This window comes from Bombyx mori, chromosome 11, assembly GCF_030269925.1.
Source record: "Bombyx mori chromosome 11, ASM3026992v2".
Classification (NCBI taxonomy): Eukaryota; Metazoa; Arthropoda; class Insecta; order Lepidoptera; family Bombycidae; genus Bombyx; species Bombyx mori.
The window spans coordinates 105,530-127,554 of NC_085117.1; the positions used below are offsets into that span (position 1 = coordinate 105,530).

General features: G+C 51.5%; 1 protein-coding gene across 1 annotated transcript; it reads left to right on the forward strand.

The window, feature by feature from the left end:
* The first annotated feature begins 888 nt into the window (after nucleotides 1–888).
* Nucleotides 889–21,697, forward strand: LOC101735855 (BTB/POZ domain-containing protein 7). Its single transcript, XM_062670857.1, has 28 exons — nucleotides 889–909; nucleotides 1,951–2,064; nucleotides 3,125–3,189; nucleotides 4,587–4,684; nucleotides 5,425–5,605; nucleotides 5,680–5,790; nucleotides 6,155–6,267; nucleotides 6,717–6,761; nucleotides 6,846–6,953; nucleotides 7,025–7,127; nucleotides 7,531–7,639; nucleotides 12,653–12,721; nucleotides 13,088–13,188; nucleotides 13,263–13,567; nucleotides 14,199–14,476; nucleotides 14,545–14,637; nucleotides 14,706–14,894; nucleotides 15,091–15,170; nucleotides 15,286–15,381; nucleotides 15,523–15,587; nucleotides 16,073–16,127; nucleotides 16,199–16,302; nucleotides 16,412–16,474; nucleotides 16,866–16,921; nucleotides 17,577–17,643; nucleotides 19,638–19,727; nucleotides 19,812–19,887; nucleotides 20,025–21,697. Exons 1-28 carry the CDS (start codon nucleotides 889–891, stop codon nucleotides 20,083–20,085), a joined length of 2,916 nt encoding a protein of 971 aa, XP_062526841.1. The 3' UTR covers nucleotides 20,086–21,697.
* The last annotated feature ends 328 nt before the right edge of the window (nucleotides 21,698–22,025 follow it).

The window sequence follows — 22,025 nt, forward strand, 5'->3', positions numbered from 1 at the left end:
CACATTTATTTTGAATAATGATACTGATTTTGCCTCAGAATCAAATTCAGTTCTATGATACAGTATGTCACAGCAACAAGGAAATCCAAGAGAAATAGTTATCCAGTCCATGGGCTGAAGTTATAATCACTGGTAGTAGTTCTGGATCAGAGTCATATATCCAACCTCTTTTTTATTGTTTAATTTCTATTTCAGTACTTAAAAGATTTTTGTGGATATTCACTGACGGTACCATATTTTTTATTATTTGATTTTTTATTCCAAGTTGCTCTCATCTATGAGCATATCTTAACTACATATGATGTGTTCTCATTCATTAGGCTTATGGCCTCAATCACTGTTAGATCTGGTTGTATTTGAAGTCTTAAAAAGGCCCAATTATCAGTGCCCTACATAGATAAAATCTTGTTTTTATAAATGAATATTCTAAGAACTATAAGAAATGTAAGTAATTTAGACATTTTTGTCCTTGGCACAGAACACTGTTTTGTCATATTTGCAATCTTCTATCAGATCTAATTCTGAGTGTATCCTTTTGTACGCATTTGCTTCTATCAAAACACTTGACAGTCAGCTGATCACAATATTATTGTTCAACAAAAATCCAATAATAAAAAATATGGTAATTAAAGATCTAATAATTATTATATTTTCTTACATAGTGGGGTTTCTTACATAGTACTTATGGGTAGTTTATTTAAATATTGTTATCTATGTAAATTGTTACTGTAGGGGTCTAACTAGTAAACTAAAGTATTGATTGAAACAGTCATACTTAGATGTCCATGTTACTTTAGGCACTTTAGGCAGAGGGTTCAGTGTTCTTGTATTCTAAGACTTCAATATTATCCTGACATTTGGAAAGTAATAATTTTAATGGTACACAAAATGGGAAAACCAACCAATGAAGTAATTTCCATAGACTTATTAGCCTACTGCTAGTTTTCTGAGATTTTCGAAAAGCAGTTGTTACACCAATTTTTACCTATACAAACCAACTTAAAAAATTCATAAAGTGGTGGATAGAATCAGTAAGTTACTGGTAAATAATGAATACTGCTCTTTGGTCTTGCTTGACATACAGCAGACCTTCAATAGAGTTTGACCTTAAGATCTTTTCTATGAGGTTACGAACAGCCTTACCATAACTACCACTTACCATGCAAATCCTATTTGTCTGAGAGACTATTTTTGATGGAGGCTGAGTCTTCTTTTGCATTCTAACAAATTGTTTGTCTTGGGATTAATTATGTACATGATACATATATTTGACTGGAAGTGTAGGATATCACAATGGCCACATTGATCATTGATATTTGCTTATGGTACCATTTCTCAGATGCTTGATGTCATTACAGCAAAGTATGCTGATGCATTTCCATTGCAGTTGGTAAATATGTATTTGAAACTAAGAGTTTAATTTGAAGTCAAATGAATAGAAGAGTCAAATCTAGACCACTTAGAACTGCTACTTCTTCTCTGGGCAAATAGATCCACTTTGTATATTTTTGTTGCCAATAAATCTCACGTCAAGACACTTGTGGGGCACATTGTGGAGATGTTTAATACATAATTTGTACTATTATTTCCTGAATACCATATTGTGTAATGAAGATGCTTAGCTTAGTTAGCATAATATGAACCATAGGTTGAGATAACACTCCTTAATATTCCATGATCATAAAAAGTGAAATATTTGAGCCATTGGATAAAATGAAATTGATATTTAAATAATATGTAATCTTATGGTTTATAAAAGTTATTTTGATTATTTCTACAACTAGTGAAAATCCATGAAGATTGCCTTTTATCATATTAGTCCAATATGTCCATTGTCAAATGCTGCTTAGTAAGAAACACTCTCAGACACTGCTGCTGTCCACGGGTGACATTAACTACTTATACACTGATGTTGTGGTATGGTAGTTTCAATGTTTGCCGGTCTTGTAGGAGGAGGTACGCGGCTGTGATGGCGGGGCTCGACCCATGAGCCGGCTGCTGTGCTGTTTGTGCGCGCCCGTCGCTAATATGGGCGCCGCGCTCTCGCACCCGCAGGTATACCAGGTACCGCAGGTACCACACACTATATACTGTTAAAAGCGAGACCTTACAACGCATGTCTCAAGGTGGGTGACGGCGTTAACATTGTACATGTCTGTGGGTCTATAACCACTTAGTTCAGGTGGGCCGTGAGCTCGTCCACCTAACCAAGCAATAAAAAAAACATGAACTGATCAGTGTGCCCATTCTGAGTGACTCGAAAATTACTATTGTAATCCTGCCTGGACTATCTAACTGAATTCGACCAATGACTTCCATGTTCAATAATATTGTACTATGAAAATCAACAGACATGTTTCTGTTTGGGTTATCAGTAGCGGTGGCCTGGTTATCCATCCTCATTGCCAGCCACTACCGATCTGTGTAAGCAGCCCATGAAGCAAATAGGCATCCTATTTTGCAGGTGGGACAGATGCTGTCAATGATAGTTGAGACTTCAACCTGATGTCCCAAGTGGATGGTGATACCGATACTTGGTGATATTAATTGACTCCCATAAACATATAGAAGAGTGGAAAGCTATTTGGTTTATGCAACATTTCGCTTAACATGGGACATTTATCTTTGTAATTAAAGGCTTCGTCAAACAGAACGCGTACTTAGCGCGCGTCAGAGCGCTAAACTAACGCCGCGCTATGACGCCGAGATGTGTTGTACTACTATGGTAAGATACCGTCAAACAGAGCGCCAGCGGTATAGCTATACTGCTGAGTACAACACATCTCGGCGTTATAGCGTAGCGCTCTGAACCGCGCTAATTACGCGTTCTGTTTGACGAAGCCTTTAAGGTGTTTTTTATTTGTTAAAAGCATCAAAAGTTTGATGCTTTTAATTGAAATTCAATGTGGCTTAATACATTTAAATAGCTCAAGAAGTTTTTTTTTCTTTAAGATGTTTTTTGCTAATTTTAAACTTTAAATGGCTCTCCTGTAAAGTTGCAAAAATGTCGTTTAAGTCAAATAACATTTCGACCCTCGATATGATCGTCCCGAGCACTACTGCTCTTGTTAGAGATCTAATGGCTGTTGTTTTTACCATGTACTCAATGTTTCCACGTCCCCAGGAGGGAGATATATGTGATGGTGTTGGCGGACCGCCGGCGCCTCCCACTATGGCCGACGTTATAAGGCAAGTATCAATATTTATATATATATAAATGAATCTGCAGAATGTATGTACACGCATAACTATAGAACGCCGGCAACGAATTGGATTTTTTTTTTTTTTTGCTATGTTTGTTATTGTCAGGAGAAAGTTATTTAAAAAAACTTATTAAGGAAATTGCGCGGAACATTAGAAAATTGAAGAAAGCTTAACCACTAATATTATTTTTTTTAGTTTCGGTATAAGGCAGCGGCTTGGCTCTGCCCCTGGCATTGCTGCAGTCCATGGGCGACGGTAACCACTCACTATCAGGTGGGCGGTATGCTCGTATACCCACTAGGGCAAAAAAAGGTGCTAAAGCGTCATGGTGGTACTACAAACAATTCTTTATACAATATCCTATATTACATTATTTTCTCAGGTTCAGATTTGTATAAAAGGAAATTCAATAAAATCAATAGTAAATTTTAGTCCCCCAAGCGCTGCGAAGGCAGGTCGGTAGTTTAATATGTGTAGGTACACGTGCGTCACCGGATTGTTGTCTAGGTCAGAATGAAACACGGTATTATTAGAATAGAATATTTTGTGAATCAGCAATGTAAAGCTAAACTAAATTGCATTGCGGGCTACGAACAAGAACAGTAATGGAAACTAATATTTCGATTAAGATTTTTCAATGGTGATTGAATTTTACCGTATTTAGGTTGAGAGAGCCATCATGCGTCAAATAGCGGAACCATGTAACACTAACGAAAGACTGTAAAATTAATAAATCTGGAATATACTGCCGAGTAGTGTGAGCGAATTCTTCTTCTTATTCTTCTATCAGCCCGGAGACGTCCACTGTTGGACATAAGCCAAGTTCTGCCCTGCTTGCATGCAACGGATCCCCGCGAACCTCAATAGATCCTCGGTCCTTCTTGTTGGAGGCCTACCCACTACCTACCTACGAGCGAATAGGAAAAGTTTATCGCGAAGCGAACCGTACCTCCTTTGCGGGTGTCGGAGCTTGTTATCAAACCACCTCCTCCTGGCTGAGCCTCTCAGTTCGCTCACATTCGTCTTGGTTAAGTGATCAACTGTAATCTCTATATATAAAAAAACGTTAGTGTCTTTAGAGGAAGAGGTAGATCTAAGAATAAATGGATGGATTGCGTAAAAGACGATATGTGTAAGAGGGGAGTGAGAGAAGACATGGTTTATGATAGAGAAGTATGGAAGAAGAAAACATGTTACGCCGACCCCAGGGGACTGGGAGAAGGACAGGAGAATGATGATGAAAGTGTAATCAGAGCGATAAACAAGCAATCTGTAGCGAAGGGACGTTGTGGTAAAGTAGTTCTCGAAGCAGTGATGGGCACGTGATGAGATTCAAGTGCAGATTCATCTCGCGCCAGTTGTTGAGTGTGGTGTGTGAACAGGGAGAGGAAGAAGAAAGCGGGCGGCGCGGCGTTGGGCACGCTGAGGAGACGCCTCGTCGCCGCCACCAGGAGGCCCAGGGACTCGCAGCCAGACCGAGGTGACTATATATATAACGCTTTGTATTGCCTTTCAGCACGCAACAACTTCTTTGTCCATCTGAGTGAACTTAAAAATTTCTTAGCTTTTGCCTACCGCGGTCCCAGCCCTGCGAGGCCAGTGGTGGATGGACCTCTAACGATACCGCCATCGAATTTTAGGCGTAAAGTTGATGTGATTATATACAAACAAAGACAAAAAAATTATTTTAATAAGAATCTCAATGGTTATTTACGCGCGTCAGAAGTTGTTGGCGTAATTGAATTATCGAACGCCTCAACATCCACAATATTTATTGGTTAATAAGTGCAAAGAACTTCACAAATTTAGCTTAATTTTTGGATACACAAGTAATGGAAAAATTACGTACAATTTATTCCATCTCTCTCTTTCGCAGACTAACCCCCCACAAATGCATATTGTTGTCCCTTTTTAGTATCGTCATTCGACTGTCATTTCCGTTCCGTCCAGCTTTGAATCGCAACGATGCTAAAGATATTTCACTCTCAAAAGCTAAAAGAAACTTTGACTTTTTAAATTTGGTTGTGGACGTGTGACGCTTGTAATGACAAATGACGTCATCATCTTCGAATTGGGTGTGCGAGGGAGACCGAGACATGTGTGACTGCTTGCACGAAGATGCATACATTGAAACATCAGTATGAAGTAGCAGTGGCAGGCTACTTAAGGCGCACAAGGTGCTCCGAGATCGGTTCATTAGTCTGGTATTTTGCGCACAAGGGTGCGAGCACGGGCGCTACATCAGGTCGGTGGTGGGGGACTGGCAGCTGCCGGAGGTGGTGGTGCTGTGCGAAGAGATGGAGGCTGGCGCCGCGCTGCGGGACCTCCTCACGCAGGCCGAGCTGGCGCGGGAGCCGGCGCCCGCCCTGCACGCCGACCTCGCCGCCCTGCTGCACGACGCGTATGTACACACGCGCGCACACACACACACACACACAGCGACCCGCCGCTAACACAGCGCCCGCTCCCCTCCAGGTGCTGGTGCGACGTGGAGCTGATAGGGGCGGGCTGGTCCCTGGCAGCGCACCGCGCAGTGCTGGCGGCTCGGAGTCACTACTTCAGGGACCTGCTGCGTGGCCGTCCCCCGTAAGTAGAAGCACACGACCCCCGGCCCACCTTGAACCTCGCGTCGGCTGCTATCCCCAGGGACAGAGTCGCGAGTCAGTGCTGGATGAAGCGTGCCTATTTGTTAACATATATATAAATACACTTGTTATTGTGACGGTTCTCAGTCTCGTTCTTTAACCTTTCGCGTCGACACCAATGTCAGTATCAGTACGGCGCGTTCTCTTACTCGTACTCAATTGTAGAGAAATAAACTTATCGGCTGTCTTTTCGTTGTGGGAACGGATCATCAATCATGTGTATTTCATTTTGAGCGTTTGTAAGCATTCCAGGTTACATATGACCGTCCGTGAGCACCTGTAATTACATATTCCATTTGCCACAGCGGCTTCTGCCGGGTGCCGCTGGAAGGCGCGGGTGCCAGCCTGTCCCGCGAGGAGCTGGTGGCCGGCGTGAGGATGCTGTACTCCGGGCCGCTGTACTGCCACACGTGCCACAGTAAGTGCGCTCGGCGCTGTCCTGTGTCGCTCGGTCCTCCTGCACGCATCCCCCACACGAGCTCTCTCATGAACTACTTACATTAGGAAGGAATAACCCCGTGCGATGTAACGTGAGTCTGGTAGGGACCGCTCGGGAGGTTCCGCCACCCGCCCGGCCCCCATCCTCAGCGGCATCCACCCGAGGTCGTTCCGAGTAACGTCAGACACAAATTTGATGTTTGAAATTTCTAGGATTTATTACAGTTGAAAGTAGTAGTAAATATTGGTGGTGTAGGAGTCAGTCCCGCTGACTGCCGGACCGAGGGTCGCGGGCTTGTGTCATAAACAGGCTTGCTTGCTCTGTGTTGTATATATTTAATCGTATATAAGTATGTATCTGCGGGGGTGCGGGGTCGGGGGGGAGGCCGCGTGTTACGTCCGCTGTACTAATTGTTGTTGTTCCGTTAGCAGAGTACGAGAGGAGCGGCGGCGCGGAGGCGGACGAGGCGGAGTGTAAGTGGTCGCGGCGGGGCGGCGGGGCGGGGAGGGGCGGGCGGGTGAGTAGCCGGCGAGACGTGTAGCGTGGTGTGTGCGCAGGCGGCGCGGGGGGCGGGTGCGCGGGGGGCGCGGCGCGGCGGCTGGCGGCGGCGCTGGGCTGCGTGCCGGACGCGCTGCTGCGGGACGTGCGGCGCCTGCTGGACTCGGGTGAGTGCGGGGCCCGGGGGGGGGGACCCGGCCGCCCCGCGCCCCCCCGCAGTGTAGTGTGCGTGTTGCAGGCGAGCTGTGCGACGCGCGGCTGGTGTGGGCGGGGGAGGGCGCGCGCGGCCCCGACCTGCCCTGCCACCGGTTCATACTGGCGGCGAGGTCTAGGTTTTTTAGGTCAGTGAATAATATTCATTTATTTTGTAATTTTGTTAACCGAGCAATAGTTTTGGAATTCGGCCCCCACCCCCTACAGATCTGGGGGTGCTTGCACCCTCCTGGCCGCGTGGTGTTCGAACAGCACAATTTCGTGTTACAGGGAGTAATCAGAAAGCCCCTGGCAACATGTCCAATTATTATATCCGGAAGCTGCGGAACCGACCCGCGCCCGCCTGCGAGGGACGGGGGGAGGGGCGTCGTGCGCCGCCATACTGCCTCTCATCTCGATTCAAAGCTTGGGACAGCCGCCTTGGGGCCACACCTTTGAGACTTTCACCTCACGCCTTGAAGCGGGCTGTGGCACCCACGTCGACTCCAGCGCTTCCTGCACGTTTGCTCCATTCCTCACCGCTCTGTACAGGAACGTGATGGGTCGGCGCACCAGCAGCAACGGCGCCATCTGCGTCGACGAGAAGATCCTGCCGAGAAGGTTCGCCAAGGCGCTGCTGCACGCCGCCTACACCGACCAGGTCAGTGGCCTGGGGGACGTCGCGCCAGCCGGATGGACGCTATCCCTCTTCCTTTCAGGGGGGCGGCTCGGGGGGTGGCTGCCAAATTTGCAACAACGATAGTTTACGACCTGGGACAGTTATTATCGCGGTGTACAGCGCGCCCCGGGCGGCACCGAGCGACCCACAAGTGGACCGGTGACCAGCGCCAGGGAGCCCCCGGGGGCCTCGGATATCATTCAGTGAGGCACTGGCGGCCGTACCAGTGAGGCCACTGTTAACAAACACTAACACACCGCCCGCCTGTCGGTGAGCGGTCCCCGTCGCCCCTGGACATAAGCAACATTCAAAAATCTTTTCGAACCCCCGTTTGAATAACATGCGTAGTGTGTGTGAGTGATTTTTGAAGTGAAACTTCCTTATCGGCGTTGGAAAAAAATTTACCGTCACATTTTTCGGTTACGCGTCACATTTTTCCGTTACGCGCCATCTTTTAATTAACGGCTGTATGTTCTGAAGTATGGATGCGCATTTGAGAAACCGACCTCATGTCTCAAGGTGGGTCACGGAATACATTTTGTAATTGCAATAATCCCAGGTAACCCACTTAATATCACGTGGACCGTGCTATTATTGTTATTACGTAAAATAATAGGAAGAAAAGTACCAGGGTATTATGATATCAAAGAGATGTATTATTATAACTTTACTCTGACGTACAGCCTTCTTTATTAATTAACGGCTGTATGTTCTGAAGTATGGATTCCGATTTGAGAAATTGACCTCATGTCTCCAGGTGGATTTTTTTTTTTTTTTTTTTTTTTTTTATTGCCTTTGTAGGCAGACGAGCATACGGCCCACCTGATGGTAAGTGGTCACCGTCGCTCATGGACGTCAGCAATGCCAGGGGCAGAGCCAAGCCGCTGCCTACCATAAAGAACTCTCCGCAAGCCTCGTTTGAAGAAGGACATGTCATAGCGCTCGGAAAACACCGTGGAGGGGAGTTCATTCCAAAGCCGGATGGTACGTGGCAAAAAAGATCTTTGGAAACGCACTGTCGATGAACGCAGCGGTTCCAGATAATATGGATGAACTCTGCTCCGATGGCGGGAGGTGCGATGATAGAAAGGAGATGAGGGAATCATCTCGAATAATTCCTCAGAGCATTCCCCATGGACCATGCGGTATAAAACACAGAGAGAACCGAAGTCCCTCCGTAGACCCAGAGGTTCCAAGCGATCCGCGAGCGCAGGACTATCGACCATCCGAACAGCCCGTTTCTGTATGGAGTCAAATGGAAGTAGCTGGTATTTGGGAGCCCCGGCCCAGAGGTGAGAGCAGTACTCCACGCGAGGTCGGACCTGCGCTTTATAAAGCGCAAGTCTCTGTCCAGGCGTGAAATACCGCTTCGCTCTGTTGAGAACTCCCAACATTTTAGAGGCCAATTTGGCTTTACCTTCCAAATGACTCCGAAACTGGACATCGCTCGAAATATCGACCCCCAGAATCCCGATACTCGCGGAAAGCTGCAGGGATACTCCTTGAAATTCCGGCGCCATGACAAAAGGGTCCTTCTTCGCAGTGAACGCGCAAACCTGTGTCTTCAATGGGTTGAACTGAACTGAATTCAGTTCACCCCACTTGGAGACCCGCCCCAGAGAGTTCTCCACTTCAGACACAAGTTTTAATCGCCTCTCGTGTATAACGCTTCGAGAGAGACTCTGATGGCCGATATATCGCGCATCCCCCGTGCTGTCATCCGCATAGCAATGCATGCCATCAATAGATAGCATGTCATTGATATGCAGTATGAAAAGCGTGGGGGAGAGCACCGAACCTTGTGGAACACCAGCGTTGATGGTCATGGTATCGGAGCAGCAGCCGTCGACGACAACTGCGATGCTCCGTCCATCCAAAAAGCTAGTGATCCACTTGCAGAGTCCCTCAGGGATCCCGTATGCTGGAAGCTTCGATAGAAGTGCCCTATGCCAGACCCTGTCAAAGGCCTTCGCGATGTCAAGGCTCACAGCGAGAGCCTCGCCCTTGCTTTCCAAGGCTTCAGCCCACCTGTGTGTAAGGTATACAAGAAGATCGCCAGCTGAGCGACCATGACGGAAACCGTACTGCCGGTCACTGATCAGCTGGCGATCCTCAAGATACTTAAGAAGTTGGATGTTTATGATTCGCTCCATCACCTTGGAAAGCAAGGAAGTTATCGCGATAGGTCTGTAATTCGAGGGGTCCGACCGGTCACCCTTCTTGGGGATAGGGTGGACATGAGCAGTCTTCCATGAAGACGGAACCCTGTTGGTATTGTACGAGAGGCGATATAGACGCGTTAGCGCGGGTGTCAATTCAGGGGCGCATGTTTTTAGAACCACTGCGGGGATGCAATCTGGCCCACTCGACTTATGGACATCAAGAAGCCGAAGCTCCTGCCTGACCGCACGCTGTGTGATGCGAATCTCAGGCATGGAGCTGTCACACCGGGAGATGTTGGGCGGCGTGGCTCCCCCGTCATCCAAAGTCGAGTATGAGGCAAAGAGCTTGACCAGAAGGTCAGCCTTCTCCTTCGCACTATGAGCCAGACTGTCATTGGACTTACGCAGTGGTGGAAGGCTTGACCTGCAGAAGTTACCTTCTGCAGCCTTAGCCAGCGACCAGAAAGCACGGCTCCCAGAGGGATAGCTATTCAGTCGCTCGCCAATTCTGGCAACGTGCTCCGACTTCGCCTTGGCAATAGCCCTCTTATAGGACCTAGAGGCGGCGTTAAATTTCCGCCTTTTCTCCGAGATATCAGGATCCCGGCATCTCCTAGCAACATTAAATGCCACGTATGCAGACCGCTTGAGGCGTGCAGCATCCCTACTGGCTTTATTATACCAGGGTTTGCTGCGACCCCCAACGGGCACCTCAGAAGAAGGAATGAATAATTCCATTCCCTGAAGCACCACGTCTTTAAGTCGGTCCGCACAGACGTCAGGATCATCGGAGGAAAAGCAGAGCCGCCCCCATGGGTAGGATGCGTAAAATTCACGCATTCCATCCCAGTCTGCTGACCTGTACCGCCAAACTCTTCGAAACCCGGTCGTCGTTCGACGACTAGGACGAGAGAGTGGTATGGCAGCACGGATAAGGCAGTGATCAGACGATCCAAGTGGAGCGTCGACCACCACACTGTATCCAGCTGGGTGAGTAGTCAGCAGAAGGTCCAACAAAGAAGGCTCGTGCCCCTCAATGTCTGGGACACGGGTGGGCTGTGTCACCAGTTGTGAGAGGCCGTAGGACAAGGCGAAATCGTAGGCAGCCCGACCCGGGAGGTCAGTGGTTCTGGACCCCAACCACTCCTGGTGATGAGCGTTAAAGTCACCAAGGACCACCACCTCCGCAGATGGGTACTGCTCAAGCACGCGGTCAGTCCCCTCTTGTACATGCTCAAACAGAGCTGACCCCGCATCACTGCTGTGAGACCTGTACAGGCAAGCGTAGACTCGGGTGCAGCCCCCATAGTCCACGCGTAGCCACAAGAGGGACAGGTCCCGTTGCTCGAGGCCCCGAAGCCGACGACAGCAGACATCCTCCCGGATAAAAACGCACACCCCGGCTTTACGCAGGAAGGTGTGCTCCAATACGTAGCCGGGGTATCCGAGGTACGACGTATCGTCTGGGGCAGATATCTGCGTCTCAGTCAGGAAAAAGAGGGCAGGCTGCGCCGTCTCAAGGTGGTGATGTACGGCGTCAAGGTTACTGTGTAGGCCCCTGACATTGCTGAAATCCACATTAAACGTGGAATGGGGATCCGCCGAAAAAACTCTTTTTCTTTTGTCGACTTTCATAATTTTAGTTGGAGAGTAAGGATTTGGAGAGGTAGGATGCTAGAGGTGAGATCAAGGCAATACCTGAATAAAGCGCAGGGCACAATGAACACTCGATCCGGGAGAGAAGCTGACGCAGGGCATGGAAGGGCCCCCAGTCCACCCTGCATACGATCGCCGGGATCCACTCCGGTCTCCGACTCCGGCACGACGACCGCATGGCAGGATTTTACACCGGTTGGCGGGACAGCTTCCTGGGGCGGAGTTTAGTTGTGACACCCAGGTTCAGGTCCCCTACTGACCGGCGGGCGGCGGCAGGCACCGTTTCACTGGGTCTCCCTATACCCCCGTCAGCAACCCACGCCCCGCGGACTTGCGCGCACGTTTGCTCTGCATGTTCCAAGTATCACCAAGACTCACCCCCAACAAGGACGAGGAAAGGAAAGGAATAGAACTGGCTCTCCAACCCACATGCCGGAACACAGCTAGGCTATTTGGCGGCAGACTCTAGTTGGAGGGTGGTCGCCAGCCAGTCGGACAAGGTCCTACCACCGATTGTGTTTTCGGCTCCCGTTTAGCACCACCCAGGGGTTACTTGTAGGGAATCGCGGGTTAAACCTACGGAAGCGGGAAGCATCAACCCCCAAAACCCCTTACGGAAATCATTTTGTAATTCCAATAATCTCAGGGAGCCCACTTAATAATATCACGTGGACCGTGCTATTTATTACTGTTATTACGTAAAATAATAGGAAGAAAAGTACCAGGGTATTATGATAGCAAAGAGATTTATTAATAATTAACGGCGGTATGTTCTGAAGCATGGTTTCGGATTTGAGAAATCGACCTCATGTCTCAAGGTGGGTCAAACTTCACGAATCTCAGGAACCCCATTTAACACCACGTGGACCGTGCTATTATTATTAATTTATAGGAAGAAAAGTACCAGGGTATTATGATATCAAAGAGATGTATTATTAAAATGCTGTAATAATCTTAGTAGCAAAAAGGTAAAGTGAAATAATTGTATTATTTGTATTCATGTCTATGATAATAAAATCCTTTTGTTTAAACTTTATCTAATTTAACTTTATTTAACCAATTTCTAGAAAGTTGCATGTAGATCATTTTTCGAAAAATAAGGCCATAAACAAGTTTCACTTCTTACGTGTGTACACTAGTACACGCACACATTTTTTTGTTGTCTCGTCTATTCCAGATCGACCTGAGCCTGATAGGGAGGGGCGGCTCATCTCCGTCGTCAACCAGCGGTGGGGGCGGCATGTCGGTAAGTGTCGCCCGAGGCCGGTCTCTGCGTGTGGTCTGGTGTCCGGACAGCACCATGAGACGTGAAATTGAAGTTTTCATTTGTATTTTAGAAAGAGTATCTCATTGTCACCACCAATGTAGATCATTCTCATCACGGTTACCGTCTCCCCTTTTGGCGCACTCCGCAGTATGTCAAGTGATATGACATGTCCTTTTTCGAACGAGGCTTGAGGAGAGTACTCAGCGGCAGGTAGCGGCCTGGCGGTGTCGTCAGTATTGATTACGTCCACCACGTGGTAACCACTCGCCATCAGATGAGCCGTATGCTTTGCCTACAATGACAATAAGACACGAGTTGCTGTACCCCCTCCCCTCCATGCCGCAGTCGTGGCCCGGCGCCGCCCGCAGCAGCGCGCCCCGCCCCGCCGCGCCCCGCCCCGCCGCGCCCGCGCTGGACGACGTGTTCCAGCTCTACGAGATCGCCAGGTAACGCTCCCCCGCCCCCGCCCCCGGGCCGTGGGAGCCGTGGCCCCCGTGCGCTGACACTCGGCACGTTGCAGCTTCGTGGAGATGCCGATCGCGGTGCAGGGCTGCGAGGACGCCATCGTGGAGGCGCTGTCGGCCGACACGCTGCCGCTGGTGCTGCGCTGGGCCGCCGCGCCCCACGCCTCCAAGTGGGTGCACCGGCAGGCCATGCGCTACCTGCGCGACGAGTTCCCCCGGGTCACCAGCGGCGCGGCGGCGGGCCGGCTGCCCCGGGCGGCGCTGCGGGCCGCGCTGCAGTCGCCCTTCCTGCAGGCCTCCGAGCCGCAGGCGCTGCGGGGGCTGCTGCGCTGGGCCGCCGCGCAGCCAGCACAGCCGCCAGGTCAGTCTGCACACCCCCACACTAGCTCGTGAATGTCACTTCATCGTGTTCAATGCTTCATGTTTGGAGCTTGAGGTCTGATTTGAAAATGCTTGATTGCTGCTGGGAATTTGTATATGAACCGACTGCTAATCTCATGTCCGAGACTTTAAACTTAGAGTTTTCATTTGCGCGGGGAACACTGTGCCAGTGCACAGTACCAGGGCGATTCTGCAGCCGCCGTACTATCCCTCGAGACTTCGTCCTCGTGTCCCCGGGCGCACGAGAGTAGCAGGGGGGACGGGTCTCGCACCGAACTAGTACAGTTTGTGAACGTTGCACTAACCCGTCCAGCGGAGCCGCGCGGTTCCTCGATGACCAAGGGCCGACACCCCCCACCGATCCCGCCAGACAGGCTGCAAGCCGTTAGGACAGTCCTCGCGTCTCACAAACATGTTCATGTCCAGGTCTCGGAGTTTGAGTACGACATGTCTAAAACTTAAGGTCGGAGTGAGGCTAATATGGTGAATGTGTGAAGTCAACATATTATTGATACAGGGTGGTTCATTATAATTAGAATCGACATGCTTACGCTGTGAGGTCGGCTTGAGGTCGCCGCGTGCGCTACCCTAACGTGAGCCGTATGCCCCAGAGCCGAACCTAGTGTGGCACACGGCGCACTCCGCGTCCCGGCGCGGCACCCGGCGGCGCGAGCTGGGCGACGCGGCGCTGCGGGAGAGCGTGGCCGCGCTCGTGCCGCTCGTGCGCGTGGAGCACATCCCGCCCGACCACGAGGTGCTGGCGCAGCTGGTGCGCCGCGGCGTGCTGCCCGCGCGGGCCCGGCCTCCGGGGGGCGCCGCCGACGCGTGGCTGGGCCGCGGCGCGCACCGCCCCGCGCGCTGCTTCCTGCCCTACCTGGACGAGCTCAGGGTGCGTTGTGGACCCACACTGTCGCGCGACGCTGGCTCCCTCGCCTCACCACGGCCCCGTGCTTGCAGGCGCTGCTGGAGGACCAGGCCGTGCCCGAGGCGGAGGTGGCCCGCATCAGGCGCGAGCGCTACATGCACCGGATCCCGGACACCCTGTACATGGTGAGGCCGCGCCCGCGCCCGCAGCACGCGCCCGCAGAGCGCACAGTCTGACCCGTTGCTGCTTGCAGGTAGCGGCGGCGCGCGGGGAGTCCCCCCCGGGCGGCGCGGAGGGCGCGGCGGGGGGCGCGGAGGGGGGCGCGGCGCAGTGCGTGGGCGCGCGGCGGCTGGCGGCGCTGCGGGCCCGCGCCCGGGAGCTGGCCGCGCGCGCCGCCCCGCTGTACCACCACGCGCACCACGCAGACATGCTCTACCGACAGGTGGGGGGGGGGGGGGGGCGCTTACTTATATTGTATAATTGCGTTGAATTAAGGTACTTAATGAAATTTATGATCTTATTAAAACGTGGAGCTAAACAGCGTGTCCATATTCGCCTCGAGCTACCCCGGTCGCCTCGCACGGAGTCGGCGGGGGGGCGGTCGGGGGCGCGCTGTGAGACCGTGCGTGTGTCCGCAGATCGCGCTGCGGGCGGTGCGGGAGATGTCGCTGCCGGACTCCTGCGCGGACCTGCTCATCAGCGACATTGAGAACGAATGGTAATATATTCAGGGACCATGGAACTTGTTGAATAAATTGTGCAACTGCTCTCTCGGCACAGCACTGGACGTGCCGCGATGCAGTAGCATCACGTAACATGACGGTGTTCCACAGTAATGGCGGCGGCGGCGGCGAGAGGTCCGGCCCGGAGCCCCGGCGCGCCCCGGCCCGCGCCCCGCGCACGCACGACCCCGACAGCGACTGCTGCAGGTACACCCGCTAGCCCAACCCGCGTCACTGTACCGGCCGGGACACGCCGCGCCTGTACAGTGACGTCACTGTGCACTGCATGTAGAGTAAGTTACTGTTGTGTAAGTGTGGCCGCATGTCTGACCGAGTGTTGTGTGGCAGACGGAGCGGCCCCGAGCGCTGCCCCCCCGCCGGCAGCCCCCGCGCCGCGCACCCCGCTCCCCTCGGTGAGTGCACATACTAAGCTTTAGGTCTTCATTTATGAAATTGTCGTTTAAGATTTTTTTTTTTATTTCTTTAAATCCAAATATCCATGTTCTCGGCATCAGCAGTGCAATGCTCACGATGTCCTACTTGAAGAAATCTGGTGCCCGAGAGCCAATAGATTCTTCAAAGGCAGGTTGTGCCGCTCCCGAGTATTGAATGTCCAAACTTGAGATGAGATGTGGATGAGAATTGGGATGACCGAACATTTTGGCATAAAATAAGGAGGTCTGTGCTCAGCTGTGGGTGTCTCAGGGCTGATCATCATCATGTGTGATCATGATAATTGTGTTGTTGATTTTACTGGAGTCTTTATTGTGTTTATATTAGAATTATTAAAACGACAATTTTACGAGTAAAGACCTTAATATATAGAAGTTGTTGTCAGTAAAATGTGTTTGTGAACCGCGGAGTCCCCGCCCCACTCACGCGGCTTGTTGCGTTGCAGAGGGCCGCGCCGACCGCCGCGAGACGCAGCCGCGGCCCCCGGACTGCAGGAGCGGGTACGTGTCCCCCAACCCCCCGCCCCCCGCTAGTGTCCCCCGCCCCACTCACCGCCCCCTCGTGTCTGCAGGTCGGGGCGGCTGTCGGCGGCCGTGCCGGACGTGGCGATGGCTCCCAACGCGAACACCCACCTGCTCACCAACAGGGACTACTTCAGGCCGCCGCTGCCCGCAGGTACGCACAGCTATTAGAATCCGACCCTCAATACTGACGTTTTAAGATTCAAATTCCCTTATCATTGTTCTTTAAAAAACTTGTTGACGTGGCGGCGCTGTGTCCGCAGAGTACGGCGGCGCCGTGCTGCAGCTGGACCTGGGGGACGGCGCCACGCACACGCCGCGACCAGGTACGTGACCCGCGCCGCGGGGGCCCGCGGGGGGGGGACCCCTCGCCCGTCCGCCGCTAACTGGGCGCCGAGCTCCGGGAACCCTCGGGTTGGAGTCTCCACAGCGCTGCAGCGGCGCTCGTGCGCGTATCGCAGCCGTAGTATGACTGATCTAAGTACCTGCTGAGTTACACGACGCGACACAGCCTCATGTCTGTTGCTGCAGAATGCTACCGAACAATAATTTCCGGTCTGAAGAAAAGGTAACCGAGACTGACCTCGCGCCGGACGAGGGTCGTCTTCCATAGAGTGAACCGTGCACTCGTCCGCCCCATAGCTCAATAGTCCCTCGCTAGCCCCCTGCCCGTGAGGGCCGCCTCTTGCCTTAATCACAGCGTCTGTCCCTGCGCAGGTTCGCGGGCGCAGCGGGCTCACGCGGCGGCGCAGCTCGCCCGGGGACACGCGCCGGTAATGGACCTGCTTCTACTAACCCTAGCAACGTGCCGAGACCGCACCAAGACCACACCCCGCCCCGCCGGCACAGTGGAGACTTCGCCTCATGTCTCTTTAGCGCTTTCAAAGACGGACGCGCACGCCGCGCCACCGACTCCATGCTGATGTCCTGCGGCTTCGGTAGCCGCTTACAACCAGGTGGGTCGTTCACCAGTATACACATTAAAACGGATTAAGACATATACCAGACCCGACCTCGGAACAAACAGCGTCGTCGTTTCTCTCGCCCCCGATGTGACCCCCGCCGTGTCCGGGGGAGAGCGTGCGGTCACTTGTGCCGTCCTCGTACTGTCGCCACTAGAGGACCTCATGTCTCAAGGGAGCGCGCCACAACACCAGTTCCGTCTGTCCAGCACGGAATGGCCGGACGCGCTCGTTGCCCCCGCGTCGCCGGGAGCGGTCGCTGTCGCCCGTGGACATCAACAATGTCATGTCGGTGCCAAGTGCTCTCCGCGAGCCTCGTATGAAGGACACGTCGCAGCGCTCGGAGAGCACCGAGCAAAGACTGCCCTCGTGTGTGTGGCGGCGCCTTGCGGTGAGGGGTTCCGCACCCGCTCACGCCCGCCTGGGCTGGGGGCCCGGTGCTGATCCGCTCGCGTGTTGTCCGCAGGCCGCGGCAAGGGCCCGGCTGAGCGCCGAGGAGCACCGCGCCGCCGTGGAGATGTCCATGATCCGGGGTGAGTGCCCACCTGCTTCGAGCTCTAATTAAACATTATGAATCTAAAATCATCATCTCAGTCTGCCACTGTCCACTGCTGAACATGAGCCTCTCCAACTGATGTCCAGTGCGGCCGGTCCGTTGCCACCTGCATCCAATGTGACTCAGCGGTTCTTACCGTCTCGTCGGTCCATCTGGTAGGTGGCCATCCCACACTGCGCTTGCCAATATGTGGTCTCCACACGAGGATCTTCGCGCTTCGGTCTGTGGCCTGCCCGCTGCCACTTCAGCTTGCTAATCCTACGGGCTATGCCAGCAACTTTGGTTCTACTACGGGTTTCCTTATTTCTGATTCGATCTCGTAAAGAAATACCAAGCACAGCCCTCTCCATGGCTCGCTGCGCGAAGCTGAGCTTCCTAAAAAGATCCCTTGTGAAGCACCACGTCTCGGAACCTTAAGTCATCACTAGTAACACACATTGGTTGTACACTTTTGTCTTCAGGTTTCCCTTTCTATGCCTATGTGACTCAGCGTCCTCAGAAGTTTGGAGTGTCATAGAACGTCGACTAGCCATGAGGTTCGAGGTGTAGTCTGATAGTTTTTGAGATCTATTTTTGCGGTGGGCTTTAAAATACTTGGACCCTACCGCATGGACAGTTTCCACCAGCCTGCTGTTGATATCATCCACTGATGCTTTGCTGTCTAGTCCTTCAAAGCGATTCGACAATTCAAGTTGAAAGTTTTCGGGGTTTTGAATATGTGCATTCGGCGGCCGGAGCGTGGACTTCATCAGAAGCGATCTTTTCAATCTGACATTGATACTCAATATGCCCCTTATAATTCGGTGGTCGCAGAGAAATCATTGAATATAATATATCTGTCTAGTGGTGCTCATGATAAAATCAATCTCATTTTGGTTACACCGTCGGGACTCATCCAGGTCCATTTCCTGTGAGGCGGCTTCTGGAAGAAAGTATTCATCATATAGAGTCCTTCTTTCTCCAGGTAGTCTGCCAACCTCTATCCCCTGGAGTTCCGCTGCCCATATCCAAATTGCTTCACTTTCAACTAATCATTGCTTGTACAGCCCAACGTCGCATTAAAGTCTCCCATAACAACAGTAAAATGTATTTTGGAGCTATGTATGGCCCTACTGACGTCCTCATACAAAGTCTCCACCTCATCGTCTGGGTGTGTCTGAGTGGGAGCGTAAACCTGTATGACCTTCAATGAATATCGTTTAGATATTCTAAGTATAAGGCACGCTGCCCTATTCGACACACTCCCGAAGGACACAATGTTATTCATGAAAGACTTATGAACGGTAAACCCAACGCCACCTTGGAACTTCTGCTCTCCCACTCGGTAAAAGAACAAGTGGCCGGACTGCAAGGTTATCGTATCCTCTCCCTGTCTTCGGATTTCTGATAAACGAACAATGTCCCAGCGCAGCTTGTCCATCTCTTCTTCCAGCTCGACGAGCTTCTCGTCCAGCCTCAGAGTGTGCACGTTGTGTGTTACCAGGGCCAGTGGTCGTCGTTTTTGGGGATGGTAGCCGTGTCTCTGCCTGGTATTCTTAGCACCCCCTGCCCCGCCGTTACCGTAACCGCTACTGTAGTCGGGAATAACGTGGTCGCCGGGTACTAAGGGCTGGTACCTCTGTACCTGGTATCTCTGTTACTATTCATGAAGGTATTTAGCCTACTGTACCACGCTGGCTAGACGGGTTGGTTCGGGGCTTAATTTTGAGTTTTCCATCTCTTGCACTGACGTCTTGTGCATATTCCTATAGTCGGTTCTTACGACTCCCAGGGATAGTATAGGGGTGGGGACACATTGTATGCTTATTCCGTCACCATACGGAGTCACGAATCTACATTCACATTAAGATAAATTTGAATCCCAGCGTGCTCTCTTGTTGACTCCTGAGCGGTTGAGGGCTGAATGTCGCGTTGAATCATCGTACAGTTAGTTGATGCGCGCGACTACACCGAGCTTGTGAATGTGTGCAGCGTACTCGGCGCTGGAGTACGGCTCGCCGCAGACGCGCCAGCTCCGCCGCAACCAGGCCGGCACCCTGCGCCAGCGACAAGACGCGCCCGGTGAGTGCCCAAGTCCCCCACCCAACCGCCATTCTCAAGCGAAGGCGAATCATCACTAATTGTCGAACTAATTATTTTGTTCAGGTTTCGCTCCCTCCAGCCCCCCTCCGGGCTCTCGGCACCCCCTCTACTCATTCAGGAACAGGGAAATTGAATTCATGTAAGTTTAATAATTTTTAATAATGTACATTATCATTTACGAGGCACGGTGGTCACAGCATGGAGGCGGCCGCCCCCCGGGCCGAGCAGCGCGGGGGACACTGCGGCCCCTCGAACTAACTAAAGCGCCGTCCCCAGGACCGAGGCGGCGTACGCCCCCCCGGGGTGCCGCGACCACAGCCCCAGCAACTTCGCATGAGACGGGCCCTTCGTTGTCCTGACGCTGCCCGGAGCGGCGTCGGACAACGAGGGCGATTCTTTCTACCTGGAGTTCCTGGAGGACGAGCCGGAGGACGACTCGGAGGAGTGAACCCAGCCGCTCCCATGAACTGTACACTTGGCGACATTCTTTTTTATTTTTAATATTGTTTTTAGTGTTCGTGGGCCTGTCAGTGGATTACCGAATTTGTGACTTCTGTACACGTGAAGTGCACGGACCTGTGTCCTGGAACATTAATATTAAAATGATAAAGCAATATTGTCTAAGACGGTGTTTCCCAACGTGGAGCCCACGCCCCACAAGGGGGTAATTTGATAATTAAGGGGGGAAATCGCATTAAATGAATATAAAAAAACTTTATTAAAATTATTTTGAATTTCAATTTCAAATTTTTATTATATGTTTTGAAATATTACTTACTGTGTTCTGATAACAATTTCATAGTGATTTCTTCCTAAAACCTTTCATTTATGTTTTTTAAGGGAACCAATAAATTTTTAATGTTAAAATAAAAATTATGTATGGGGGGCACAAAAATTTTAGAAAGGTTCCAGCGGGGCCTGGCACAAAAAAGGTTGGGAAACACTGGTCTAAGATATAAAATAATAAATTCTGTGAGAAAGTACCCGGACTTGTAGTCACGCGGGCCCGGGAGGGCGCCCCCCATCCCGAGTGCCCCGTACCTTAGCGTGTAAGTTAGAGTAATCATCAGACGCCTTCTGGCATCGATATTGGCATGTCAAGTGCTGTATGTAAATATGGAATTATGGAACGAATCTTATTGTACGATCTCATTGTTGTCGTTGTGACCGCGGGCCGCCGGCGTCTGACGCACCAGGAGCGCCGGCCTCCCGTCCCCGGGGGGCGGGGGAGGAGGAGTTACGAGGTGGACCACGGATAATTCGTATCGTTTAAATTGATGGAATATGTACAGTTATTCTGAGCACCTGTGAGCACTCTTGAGTGTTCGTGAGCATTTATGAACATTTGCCGAGAACGCGTTCAGAGTATGATTTTATGTATATACTTGTAAAATTAGGTTAAATTACGTGTTGCATTGCGCTCGCGCGGGCCGCCAGGAGGGCGCGGGGTGCGGGGAAATAATTGAAATCATGAAATTTTAATACGTAATACAATCAAATGAAATAGTTTTATCTAAAAATGAAGTGCCAGAACCACCCGCCCCCCGGGGGGCACTGAATGGCGGCCCCCCCGGTGCCCCAGGACAACACTCCTAAAGACATGTATAGTTATAATAAAGTATATGTGTAATGTAATTGTTTAAAGTAAGTTAAGGGTAGGTTCCGTTCTTGCCGACGTGGTCAAGTAGCTACTGCCATGCCAGTAGCAGTGCCGTCGCCCGGGGGCCGCCGCTCGACTAATGAGCACCTGGAAAGTACTCAACGAAGCGGTGGCGGAAAACCGGGCTGCGAGCCTGTGTCTCAAGATGAGAGCCTTGGCACTGTGCGTGAGGCTACTGGTCTTGAGACATGAGGTCCTGGTATCGGCGATGCCCCGGGGCTCGGGGCGGCGCACGTTGTGTTCGTCTGCGGCCGGCTGCTGCAGTGTTAATACAGATATTTATTACTCACCACTTGTGTTTTATTTGGAGGGGGGGGGGTCTAACTGGGGGACGCGCTGGTGTAGCGATGCCGATACTGTGGGTGGGGGGTGTAGGGAACAGGAGGACAGCTCATGATGGAACGACGCGACTGTGGGGGGTCGGACCCCGCAGACAGGTAGGTACTAAGTTTTCTAATAAAATATGTACTTAAAGTAAAGTCAACAACATCATCATTATCTTCAACCCTTAGACACCCACTGCTGGGCACAGACCTCTCCATTTTATGCAACTTTTTTTTTCTACCTAGACTGATGATCTAGAGATACCATATCAGCGTAACCTTAACTAGTAGGTG

Excerpts from the sequence above, each read along its gene's own strand:
- LOC101735855 (XM_062670857.1), top strand. The coding sequence starts at position 889 with ATGGGAAAACCAACCAATGAA. Across the intron at positions 12,722-13,087 it reads GCGGTGGGGGCGGCATGTCG|TCGTGGCCCGGCGCCGCCCG; the intron begins GTAAGTGTCGCC and ends TCCATGCCGCAG. Across the intron at positions 14,895-15,090 it reads CAGACATGCTCTACCGACAG|ATCGCGCTGCGGGCGGTGCG; the intron begins GTGGGGGGGGGG and ends GTGTGTCCGCAG.